At 36.2% G+C, this 13,967-nt stretch overlaps 1 protein-coding gene across 1 annotated transcript in view; it reads left to right on the plus strand.

Annotated features, from left to right (window-relative positions):
- The window catches only part of RecQ4 (RecQ4 helicase), a 57,340-nt gene extending 48,303 nt beyond the window's left edge, over positions 1-9,037 (plus strand). The window contains exons 13-15 of the mRNA XM_083135748.1: positions 467-653; positions 3,128-3,254; positions 4,740-9,037. Of these exons, the coding sequence (XP_082991874.1) occupies positions 467-653; positions 3,128-3,254; positions 4,740-4,970 (545 nt within the window). The 3' untranslated portion in view covers positions 4,971-9,037. The remainder of the gene's footprint in view (positions 1-466; positions 654-3,127; positions 3,255-4,739) is intronic.
- Positions 9,038-13,967: the final 4,930 nt, after the last annotated feature.

A 13,967-nucleotide genomic window follows, 5' to 3' on the forward strand; every position in this document is an offset into this window, starting at 1 on the left:
ACGCTTAGAGGTGACTAAGAAAAGCGTGGGAGGGAGACCGGCAGTCGGTAGGTATGCCTAGGCCCTTCATGGGCTGTTGCGCGACGGATTATTATTTTATTATTATATGTTATTTGAGCTAAACAATGTATGGAAAAATTAAATAACGAAGATGAATGAGATAAATATTTCGTAAAACCTTCATTTTTGACAAATAAGAAGATAAGACATTTCATACCAAGCGGGGTAGTCTGACAACCCTACCAATATATTCCGTCAGTAATAACTATAAAAACAAAAGAATTGGGTCAGCACGAGTGTAAATAAAATTTCAATCATTTTAGGACAAAGTCATAAAACCACAAGTATGCAGCTCTTCAGATAAAATTATTATAGGGAAAAATCAACCTGGGGTAGTCAGAATACCCTGCTTGGTAATGCGAGGGTTAATGCACCTTCCAATTGTTTTATATTTTTGTGTCCATAGTTGGGGAGAAATCAAGGAAGTCTGGGATTGTGGTGGAATTTTCTATTCCTGGTTTCCATGTCCGATCCCCTGGGAATCTCAGTCCAACTGAACTGGATGAAGCTTTAGAGACTTTGCATCAGAGAGCTGTGTTCCAGGAGAAGAGCTCTCTGATGCAGTTGGAAACAGTATTCAAGGCTTTATCAAGGTATGTTTATGTTCTGTGTGAATATTTGCTTGAACTTAGTTGTGCCACGAAATTTGAGGTAAATATTGATTTCTTGAGATCTGCTCCCACTTCTGTGTCTGAGTTATTTCGTTGGTTATGTCGTGAACAAAGAAAGTGTAGACAACTGTGTTAATCTGTTTGTATTGCAACTAGTGTAGTGATTAGGACTAAGTTGATACTGATACTTTTATATTAAAAGTAATGGTAAGGTAAAGTTCCCCGTGCATATAGCAACGTGCCATGAAGGCACATTTAGGGAGTGGGGGTAAGGTCCCACACATTCTCGATCTCTTTTGAGGTTAATTGATTTGCTTTATTTTACTTCGCTTTTTGTGCCACTTTTGGCTAATTTACAAAGATGGGGATGAGTGATGATATGATGAAATTGATGAATGGATACTCAATTCATCCACGGCCAGGCTGGGATTCGAACCTGGGACCCTTGGCATCATAGTCTGATCAGCTCCATGCTCCGGCCACCGTTCTCCCCCCAGGGTTGTCCCCAGGTACCCATTGATTTGAGACTGGGTGAGCCCCAGAGCTGCTTTTTTCCGGGAACAAAACCAGAGAGATTCCAACCTTAGAAACCCACCCCAGGAATCGAACCCGGCTCTCCCATGTGGAAGTCAAATGCCTTACCTACTACCACGGCTTTACTTTTATGTTAATGCAATTCAAAATTGATTAGAGTAGTTACAATTTCTGGAACACCCTATAGCTAAATGCCCAGCACTTTTGGGTTCACATATTGCCATTCTCATTATTTCATTTCTTCCACTATAGACTCACTGTGGAGTTCTTCTTTCACAAATGGGTTAAGCCACCACCTTTGAAATTTAATCCTACAGAAGAGATCAAGAATCTTTGTACATAGGAGGATGACATAAAAATGATCTCATGATATTTGGGATCCATAATTAAAATTTGACAACTTCATTTTTAAAAATGATAATAATAATAAATTGCTTGTTTCATGTTGAATTGTTATATTCAAATAATGTGATATTATTCACAAGATTCATTGTATGACTGCTTCTTATGCTTTTGTTAAATTATTTCCATTGTAACTGTAATATTATCCAAAATACAAATAAATGTCTGATGAATGGAGCGTGTGTTCTCCCAAAATCTAACAGCGAAATTTGTGTTTATGGGCTTGTAAGAACTGTAAATTGCAAGAAAAATAATTCTACAATGCAAGCAATACATATATACAAGAATAATTATGCAATGATAAGCTGCACGAAGCGGTTTAGTTTATTTGTAACTCTGGGAGTACAAACTTTACATTGCAACACTATTGTTCCACATAAATCTACTAGCTTTTTGCCATACAATTTTCTCACAGAATTAATGAAAATAGTGCATTTTGTATAATTTCCACAATATGTGAACTCCAGAGAAGTATTGACTGACATCACTGATTAAATTTGAAGTGATGCTTTTTGATACTTAAAATGCTGTATCGGTAGGGGCATGCATATTTCGTTTTTGACGAAAAAACGAAATTTGAAAAAACACATTGTAGTGTTAATTTTTCATGTTTTTGAAAGGTGTGAGATGCATTTTGTGACCATGTTTTGTCACGAAATAATACGAAATGAACTTCAAAAAGCGAAATTAACTCTTAAACACGAAATTTACCATTTATATACCGACGCGACACTTTCTGAAGTAAGAAGTATCCTGTGAGTTATGCAATTCCCGGAAAATTGATTAATTCTGCTGTTAATACTGGAGAAGCAAAAATGGACTCCTTTACACAGAAATAAACTTAATACTCTTATAACTACATAAATATGCTATTAGAAGTGAAATGTTAATTCTGTGGAATAAGTGTAGTTTTTAAATCAAATTTAAGATTATATTCACAATTTTAAAACCAAAATGTCTTTTTATATACCACTTTTCATCCAATTTTTCACCGCTATAACACCGATATTTCATTTTATTTACCCGCTTTTGAACCCGAAATTGACTCAGTTTTGTACCGAAATGTTGCTTTTTTATTTACCAAAAATATGTGCCTCTATGTATCGGTCAATTCCGATATGCTGGTATTAACTCAGGCCTTAATACTAGTTTGTTATCAGTAACTTTTGTTATTATCCATTTGGACAAATTTACACACGCAGATAAATGTGTTTGTGCTTTTGGCTTTGTAAATTACAGTTACATGCTTCCCTGCTTCATGCTTCAGAGGTAGGACTTACACTATTTAGTAAAGAAATTAATATAACCATTTTCATCGATGGTCTGTTGATAGTTTCATCCTTATATATGAATTAAATTTTGGTGTTGTAATTTTGTAATAAAGTGCATTATTTTACCTTTAATGAAATATAGTTTTTCTGTTATGCTCACTGTTTGTAAGTTCCATTTTTAACTGTTTGAAACTCTTTGTTTCTGAAGTTTTTCTATTAATAATGCAGTAATATGATATTGGTTTTCAGTATATCATACCGTGACTGTGTAGAGTGTTGTGATGCTGCAGATGACAAGCGAAGTGACTCTCTTAAAGATCAGATTCGTGCTTATTTTGAAGAAGACAAGGTCTTGGAAGTGGACTTGCAGCAAAAGGTATGTTGTGCTTGTCAGATGTGGTCTAATTTTTTAATAGCATGCACTATCTTGTTACAGGAATATCTTGCCATAGAATTGTCTGTGAGAGATATACGTGCCACTGTAGTCCAGTCAAATTAGAGTTTAACCTGGACATTCTAAAAAATAGGACGAAACTTGCTGGAGCATGTAGCACTACTTGATTTGTATTTCTCACAAAAAGTCCCAAAGAATCCTGTTGCGGGTTTCGGAGATATGATGTCATCAATATGGCCGCCATCAGAATTTATAGTGCAATCTACCACTTTTCCTTACATTTCAACCGCACTAGTAGGGCTGTATATCAGCTAGCAAGCAACCACTACATTACATGAAATAACTCCCTTATGGTTAATGGTAGAGAGAAGAGCCAGTCATCATTGTAAAGTCCTTAAAATGCTCAACAATTCTAATGTTCAATAATACATTTATAATTATTAAGTAATTTATGAAAAAAACGTTAAAACACTTAATTAAAAATCTAATTTTCTCATTTTTTTACTATATTTCAGACAATGTATCCAGTACATAGAATATACTTTATTCGATAAATTTCCCAATCAATTTTCTTTCATTTGGTGCAAAAACGAAGGTTTTATCTCTTTCCTGCGAGAAGTTATACTTGTTTAAAGATTGCACTACAGATTCTGATGGCAGCCATATTGATGATGTCATATCTCCGAAACCCACAACAGGATTCTTTGTTAGTTTTTGTGAGAAATACAACTCAAGTAGTGCTACATGCTCCAGCAAGTTTCGTTTCATTTTTAAGTATGTCCAGGTTTGCCTCCAAAATGGCCTAATTTGACTGTATTACTGTCTTATCAGTATGATGCAACCAAATTACAAATACAACAACAACAAAAAAAGTTATTCTACTCTGTAAATGTTAATATTTTAGGTGGGTGAAATAACTTTACTAAGGATGGATTAATATAAGATTTTCCGATACTTGTAACCAATATTTTATCAATCCAGTATTATATAGTAAACATTCCATAAAGTATGCAATTGGCTCGTTCATCTCTTTAGTTGATACATGTAACTAGGTAATTGCAATGAATTTTGTCTTGAAATAGGAATTGTGTATTTGAACATTTACTTCATGTAACCAGAGTGTATATGAATTGTATACCTTTATTTTATTCATTACTTTTATTTCTCTCTCTCGAAATGTCCAGATACCCGAATGAACATTATCTGGACAGTTTCATAGTTTATCCATTTTACAGGCTATCTTCATATTCTTTTATATGTCATTTCCGTATTTCAGTACAGACTTTCTACAAAATCTGTTCTATCCGGATATTCTGATTATCTGCATATCCATACTATCTGGATATTTGTATATCCACATTATCCATTGCATCCAAAATGGATATCGGATAATTTGAAATCTGGATATCCATTTTGTGGCCATCCCTAATAGATATGTGTGTAATTGTAGCTTATTTCTCTCTTCAGGTTGAAATTTCCAACCCTGAGCAACTCCAGGCTGACATCCGCAGCTTGGTTTGCTCATTCAGGGACAACAACTTCACGGCTCGTTCCATCGCAAGAATATTGCACGGCATTGGCAGTCCGTGTTATCCACCTCACGTCTGGGGCAGAAACAGGTTCTGGCGACTCCACCTGGAGACCGATTTCAACTACATTCTGCAGATTGCAGCGCAAGAACTGTTGAGCTTAAGATAGGTGTAGCGTAGTCAAGTTATAATGGCTTTTAATTCATGTATGAGGATGTGGTTGACTTTTCAGATCAGGCATTTCGTTTGTTAATGTGCCTTCTGGTTGCACGATGCTTTCATTGACACGTAAATGTGAATCACTGACAAAGGCTGGGCTATATACACATTTTACACTAAGCAGAAGTAATAATTTTACCACTCATCAGGGTTAGTAAGTTATATGCTGCCTGCCCACACTGCTCTCATGAAATTTTGAAAATTAATTTGCTCATACTGTTATGTTTGGTTTTAGGATGCTTTTATTACTTTTATTTATTTATATATTTATTACTAAAACCTTAATTATAACTGCATTAAGATGTATGTGAAATTTGTAGAGATTCGAGCATAATATCACTCTTAGAATTCAGTGCTACATATTTTTGATACTTATCAGTATAAAATATATGAAATATTCTTTATGGACATTAGATTAGCAAACACTACCTGTACAAAGTATAGTTCACTTCTCATTTGCAACAATTGCGTATTTATTCATCATTCTTGTTACACCCACAATAAAATTTATGTCAGTTGTTGACATCAAAATCGCCACAAAGATTGATCATGCAGCTGCTAATAAAGCAGTTTTTACGTTGTCTGTTTCTGTAATGAACTCAAAAGTTTGCTGAGAAAGGCAGTGTTTGTCATCTGAAAAAAGTAACGTGCATAATTGGTGAGTGAATATGTACCATTTTCCGTGGTGTCTTCATTACATGCATGTTGAAACAACGAGACAATCTACATACAGATTTGGAAATTATAGAAAAATTCCAGTTGCATACAAAACATGACAAGCTTTGGTGAGATGATGCATTTTTCGATTCCCATAGTGTAAAATAGGATGCTTGTGCACCAAATATTTGATAGGTAAAGTTGAATGGTGGCTAGCATTTTAACACATCTGCTTGCTTGTTTCGTAAAATCCTGAATTTTTGCCACTTATTGCAATTTTGCCAGAATGAATATCAACAAGGAATCAGGTGGAAACTACAGGCAATCTGAAAAATGCATGCAGTATTCCTTTTGCACGAGAATAATCCCATCAAGTTTTCCATGTAACAGTACAGTTCAGCTTAGAGAAATGAAAATACCCTTGTTTCTGTGTTTCGTCAGTAGGAATGATCAATTTCAGTAGCAAACCCATATAAGGTACTAACCACACCATTGAGCACAGTTACCTACGGCAATCATATTTTTAGCTCTGGAACACTGGTTGTGAAACTTCCAGATTGTGATCATACGTTGAGAACTGAGATGAATGGGATATCTGAAGATGAACAGCATCTTGCAAGTAGAATCCTTAAACAGACTTTATAGCCTAGCAGTTAGCACTCATGACTTTGATATGAGCTATTCCAGTTTTAACCCCAGTGGAGATCCAGCATTATGAGGACAATTGGGGAACTCCTTGAAAGCAGTGTTAGTGGACGGCTCCTATTGAGGATTCTTAATTGACTTGAATTGAATAAGTCCACTTTATCCGCAGATAGGCTAATCGGGACTGGATCTACAGTTTAAAGTGGGATCCGAACCGCTGCAATGTGTCTCCGCTGAAGATTCTTCATGGTGGTTTGCATTGCTAGTTACTGTCACTTAGGGAGAATTCATACTGAAGTGATAAACAACGTACAACACATGACACTTGGAAACGAGCAACAGCAGCGCTTCACAGCATTGTGTAATGTATGCTGCATAAGTCTGCATTCGATTGGTCGATCCTCGCAGATGTTACTTGTCACTTTGGTGTGAAATCTCCCTAACAGTTTTATTACAGTAGAGTAAAACAAGCAAGAGCTTTATGTATTGCATTGCCTATGGAACATATGCACTGACAATGAATCCCCAAGGTGGTATTTGTGCGGGGGTCTTTGGTTCCAAATTTGCAGTCTGAGTGGTATGTGTTCCATGTGACACCCTGATACTTGAATGGGGTGTTACTAGAATGTCCTCACACAGAATTTTTTCAAAAAGCACACTGTGCATCGAAGCTGCTTGGCAGGCTTTATTCCTTAAGGCTCGGTGGGACCTTTGGCTGATATTCACAACAGTTTAATTTTACGTAGCCACAAAACTAATGTGAATATCTGTACACCATGCAAAGACTCACATGAATGCTCTAGAAGGAATTTTAAACACATGTAATTTTTCACAATTTGGATTATCACAGTGTTTTTCAAAAGGAGAGGAAATTTAGAAAATGGCCGTGCTGAAGTCTGCCAACGGTCCAGTCGAACCTTAAAGCACTGTTGTGGAGTACTGGAAGGAGATAAAACTAATGTTTTAATGCACCATTCCCTACTTACATATCCTGTGATCTTGTTTTATAAAACACATTGTAGTGCTGATTTGCTTGTCATTATATCTTCGGGCATCTCGAATGGCATAGTGGTAACGTCGTCACCTTGTAATCATGGGTTCAATACTGGTAAAGGCACATGGTAGTTCAGATCCCACTTCTGTGCATAAATTGAACTTAAAAACCTCATTATATCTTAATGACGTACCAGAGGGTGTTCATATTTCAAACCAATTTATGTGGTCACGACTGATTATAAACAGCTAATTAGCTAAAAAAAATAAAAATAAAAGAAGCTAAAAGTCCATTGTGGATGTTGAACTGATGAGACCTACATCAAACACCAAAACATATGATATAGACAAGCAAAAGTTTCCACATATCTGAATGGTTAGTGTTGTTGCCTGTGGTACATGCAGACCAGGGTTTCATCCTGGTGGGAACTCCAAAATTTCATGAGAATCTACGTGTAGTGGACGATGGACTCCCTGTGCTAACCACAAGTCACCAACGAAGACCTGTGTGGTAGGTCTTGACTATTTCTCATGGTCATGAATTACAAACTGCCAGTTTGAGTCTGGCACATGCTATTAAAATTGATCCATCTCACTGCTGTTCTACATGGAAACATGGTATTTCCATCCATCTTTCATACAATTAAAATTTCTGTTACTACTCCCCTCCCCAAAAGTACTTTGTACCTCTGTGCATTTACCAGCAATAAAAACAAGCTCTTAAACTCCTTACCAGCTAACTGTAGACCAGGCGAACGAGAACAAGTCTCCGCAAGTAGTGATGCGAGACGGTTCCACCAATGAACAGTGAGAGAAACGGGATTGTGTAATGGGCGACGGGAGGTACCCGATTTCCTTCATCTTCCTGTAAGCGTTGCAATTTTTTGAAGAGGATAATACTACCGAACGCACATTGCACATTTTTGTCTCCAGGTCCGTATGATTGGTTTAAGAATTTCTTAGGGAAATATTAGGGATAAAACTGCAAGAGCAAATTTTGACAAGCCATGCATTTAGCGTACGGACTAAGGTCTGGATCGTACATCCGTACATGCCATGAAATTTCCGTACATGTACGGTCAGGCAACACTGCACTTTTACCAATTGATTTTACTCCTCCTCCTCCTCTGCCAATATGCATGGCCGTGCTCTACAGTTAGCTGGGACAGCTGATATTCTTGATATAATCTTGCTTAACTGTACAGCGATGGTCATACTTGCTATTGAAGTTTGCTCATCGCTGTGGAGTTAGTTAAAATACTTAATGCATTGTAGGGAAGTGAGTGTTTCAGGATATAGGTATCCCCTTTGTACTGCCGGGGGCTGTACTGTTTAAGAAAATCTGTCTTATGCAATTGTTAAGGAAACTTTTGTGTAATTTTTCTGTGATGACGATAATTCAACCATTAAGTAAAAAAATCCACAATATTGCATGTTTACTTACTTAGTTCAAAAAATGTATTCAAGTGACTGAGTACATAAACCACATTTGTCATGAATAATTAATGTCATTGGTAACCTAGAAGTAGTGTAAGAAAAGTTATTGAAGGCCAACCCAAACATGAATATATAAATAAAAAAAATACCAAGGAGTGTGTGTGACATATTCTGTATATTTTAAGAGATATCTTTCAAGGATTTTTGTAAAGCTCTATGTAAGCGTAGCTTGAGAAAGTTGAATTTTATCATCTTTTGTATTTTTATATGCATGAATAAATTGGTACATGATATATTTTGTTCTTTCTTTCAACATACAGTGCCCTTCTCTCTCAAAATAGCTATTGAAGTAAACAATAACATCAACAGAAGGAATAATCAAGAAACTCAACACCAACATGAGTAAATTTTAGTAAACTACCAAACAACTTTATGAATACAAGTACTGATATTGATATTAAATGATTGCCTCCAATAGATATTTCCAACAGACATAATATTTTCATATACAGGAAAGCTGTACATACTTTCTAATTAAGTAAAAAGCATATAACAATATATTGTACATACATATAGTCACATACACAGATATATACTAGTATATATATTTTACATAAAGTAAGTGTATACAACTGTATGAAACATACCTCTATCCATATACACATACGTAATGAATAATTCCCTAGAACATAACCTTTACCTTCCTTATAACCAAAAGCGTAGAAACAATATTTTGGTTGGATGTAATAACATTCTAATATTGAAAGAAAATAAATGGTAACAAAATATGTAATGCATATATTCCCCATGTGCGTTTAACACCGGTAAACAAACTTTTCTCACATAGGTTTTGAACATTTAGGTTAAAATCATTAAAGCATACATGGGCATCGGGAAGGCTGGTTGAATCTGTCTGTCGACTGCCCCTAGAGATTGCAATCCTTCATTTCAAGTTACAGAAAGCTATTTATATAGCTACTAATAGAAATAGAGTCCAGTTAGTTAGTATTCAAAGAGAGTAAGCAAAGTAAAAACCATTAGATCGGGGAAAAAATGGGTGTAAAATACAGGATCAGTTTGTTTTCATCTTCCACCATTTAAACCACAGAATAAATTGTTCCATATTTTCAAAAATGTGTTCACGTAGTGAGAGGTCCCAGAACAAATGTTATGACTAGGGAGTGGATTTTTAGGTTAAAACTATATATATATATATATATATATATTAGTCGGCCAAACTTGGGAGGAGTGCTGACCAACCATATGGTTGCAATGTAATCTGCGAAATCTTATTTTACATAAAAATGCATAATTTTAAGTTTAGCACACACAACACATATTTCTAGGGAAAGAACATGTACATATTTTAGGCATTCCAGACAAAATAAAATTTTCAAATTTTTTGTGTAAACTCATATTTTGGAGTTGATGCATAAAATAAATGAAACACGCGTAAATTAGTAAATTGCTATCCTATTGAGGACTCCACAATAAATAATTTTGAAGATTTTGCATATGTTCTGAATGAGTTTGACAAAACTAAGTCATCGTCCATTGCGATACCTCAAGATTTATTGAAAGATTGATGTTTACACAACAATTTGGGTTTCCTGTCTGCATATGTAAGCTGCTTCTGTGGCATAATAGAAAAACTGAAAACTCCCACACAACTGCTTTGTGAAACAGTGAAGGGAAATGCAGTTGAAAGGAAATTAAATTGAACTCTGTCAGGGACAAATTCCGAAATCTGTTCGAAAAAAACACAGGGTACCAAAATCTGTGCAAAGTTGCTTATGTTCTGGAGGAAGAACATGTAGGTGATATTGATGGTGTAAGTGCAATATATCCCTCACTCCTGACTATGTTTGATGTGGAAAGGTCATTTTCGCAATACAAGACATTGTTCAGAGGTGTGCATTTTCAATGGACAATTTGGAAATATGCTTTCATGTTCATTGTAATACATCCATAGAATGCAACAAAAGCATATAAAGGTCTGCTGTCAGGCATTAGTATCTATTTATTTGTTTGACAGTTTTTGAATGAAAATATTTTTACTTTTAGCCACATATTTCCTGTGTTTTTAGAACATGAAAAATAATTTTCTAGTTTTTTAGCACCTAATAATCAGGTCCCTAGTAATGACTAATTCTTCGTACTAACTTTTAAAGCCCTTTTCTTGTACAAAGTATGTAAAAGTTAATAACAAAATAGAATAACTATGGATTTCAGTATATTAATTTCATAAAATATAAAAAAGGAAAAATTGATAATGGTTGTGTTGTGTAATCGGCTACCTGCTTGATTGAGCAGCAATGTCGCTTCAAGGATATAATAATAATAATAGTATGGAATAAATTGACTCATTTTTCTTAATTTATAATAGTTATTATTGTATGATAATCAACCACGATGATAATATTATTTTTCCTACTATTGAAGTTTTACCAGTGGCCTGACCCCCCCCCCCCCCAAATCGTTGCAATGTGCCATTCGAACAAAATTCATCTGTCAGTGGCAACTGTAAACTATTGCAAATGGCTACATAAATAGAGGATAGAAAATGCCGTTTTTCAAATGTTCCAGTGTTGAAACGAGCAAGATGATCCTGTGGTTCCACCACCATATTTGAAGTCCTAGCTTGGAAGAAGTGATGCTGTTGTCGAAAGTTAAGCCATGGGGAAGTCTGCAGTTCGCATAGTTTCGGAGGACAAAATTATCCTGGTGTTAAATGTAAGAAAGTTGTCAGTCTTGTTGTCTGCAAGCTTGAAAGCTTGTCTGTACTTAGGGACTCTGGGAATGCCACTGTTAGTTTATTTCTCAAAGGAGGCGTTAGTTTGTTGCAAGATTAGACATTATGTCAGCATGGACGTCCGGAACGAGGAAAAGGGGAGGGGGGGGGGGCACGGTTCTCCTGAAAATTGAATGTTGACCTAAGATTGTACAGTGCATTCATTTTGTCTCGGCCGAGATAGCGCGTGACTGCAGAACGGCGAGGCGCATGGTGCAGATTTGAAATTTTATAAATAAATAACGTGTGGTCCGGTAGTGATGAAATTTTAATATGGTATAGGCAGAAAGGTTTTAAACACAATTCTTAATTTTCAGATTTTAAAAATTGGTCAAAAGACCGTTCTTTTAAATTTGTGAAACAACTTTTTCTTTGGATTAGGTAGTCCTACAAATACGACCTTGGTCTTCTTTTAAAACCCTTTGCATCTGCTTTTAAAAATCGTTCATCATTGTCAATTCACATTGCGAAACCGATTTCATACAGATTTTTATTCAACGGAGTAAATAATGTTTGTGAAGCGCGGCAACATCGCTCGCACTGACTCGCTGTGACAGCCCGCAATTTCCACGATTCAATGGACATCGCTGTGTCCAGATTGACGCAGAATTGAATAAGCTAAATTTTGATGTAACTCGTTTTTATATAGGTCTACTGGTTATTTTTAATTGGAGTCCGAACTCGAGCATCCATAATTTCTAATCCGAAAATAGACACAAGATATCAGCAGTTACAGTGGTTATTCTTGATCATTCTCTGAAAGAAAACGCCATCGCATCGACATGCAAAAGTTGATTGTTTAGGCGCCGGGAGAGCTTACAAGGCTAAAGCTCACGTTGCAAGCGTAATTGTTGTTGCTCGCTTATCAGTACAGTTCTGTTCGTCTTGGTTGATTTGGTGTTTTAAGTTTACTTTATGCACATTAAGGCTAATCGGGGCTGGACCTACAGTTTAAAGTGGGATCCGAACCACAATGTGCCTCCACCGGGTATCGAACCAGGGGCCCCTTGATTACAATGCGACAACGCTACCACTGCGCCATCGGGGAGGCAATCTGTTCGTTTTAGCGGGCAGTGTAATTTCTCTCTGTTTTGTAGGCAATTTATTATTTGTGGGGAATCCTAAAAAAAATAGGAACAATTCCCACACTATAGATGGACTGAAAGACAATATAAGAACAGAACTTACAAGAATTACGAAAGAGGAACTTTTGTTTGCCAATCAAAATTTCATCAAAAGATGCCGGGAATGTATGAGTACAGTTGGCCATCACTTTGAACAACTCTTATTTTATAACGCATGTTAGTTCTCGTTATGCAACATAATTATAATTGTCTGCATGCTATAGATATGTGAGTAAATATAAGCGGGACGAAAATGCCGGCATCTGCGCCATGCCTAGCCGTTCTTTAGTCACGTCCTATTCCTGCCCCGAGCCAAAGTGAACGCACTGTATATTTCACATAGGTAATATAATTTATTTTCAATCACAGTTATTTATGTTAATTATTGTAAGGGCGTTGCAGAAACATAACTTCAAACTGAAGAGCTGTTTTTGAGGGGTCAACGTTATTGTCGGGGAAAATATTCGTTTGCCCCCCCCCCCTCCCTAACGAAAAAATATCTTGCTTGTCTCTCCCTGGAAAAAATCCTACAGTCCGTGAGATATAACTTTTTTTCACAGCAAAGCCTGACTCCACCAAGTGCGCCACCAACGAAGTCAATTTAACAGCACCCCCGGACGTGAATAACTGAAGCCGATTGATACTTGCGCTCTATTACGTTAAAAGGTTGGCGGGAAGAGATCACACAGTTATATATCTAACGGATTATAATAACATGAAGAGTACTGAAACCAATGTAACCCAAGTTTTCGTTAATTAATGCTTGGATAATATCTTTAATGAAGGCCAGATACTTTCCTTGTATCTTTCGTCCCACGTCCTTAGACTGACGTAATAGTCCGTTCTCGGAACTTCCTTTAATATGCAGCATGAAATACATTTCAGTGTGCATTTGACAACTCAACAATAATGTAAACTGGTTTTAATGTATTGTATATATTATTTTAAATGAATCAATGGCTGAGAATAAATATTTTGGTAACCAAATAAAAAATGGAAAAGAAACGCACTTGCTCTTCTTGCTCTGATGGGAAAATATTAATTTAGTGTTTCTGGGGCTCGATGTTACCATGAAATGCAATTAGCTCTTACACTCTCGGAATCGGTTGCAGTTAACAGCCAAAATTAATTTGCAATTCCCTGTGTTACGTCAAGGGGAGGATGAATGTAACATTCTCTGCCAGATTTCTGCCACTCTTGCGTTTCTGCTTCCGATGATTCAACCCGCTTGCTTCGTAGCTCTGCTTCTAACACTGTAATGTGGTGACATCTACCGGTCACTGGAAAAAGGTGTGGTAAA

This window comes from Lepisma saccharinum, chromosome 14 (genome assembly GCF_977018435.1).
Source record: "Lepisma saccharinum chromosome 14, izLepSacc3.1, whole genome shotgun sequence".
NCBI classification, from domain to species: domain Eukaryota; kingdom Metazoa; phylum Arthropoda; class Insecta; order Zygentoma; family Lepismatidae; genus Lepisma; species Lepisma saccharinum.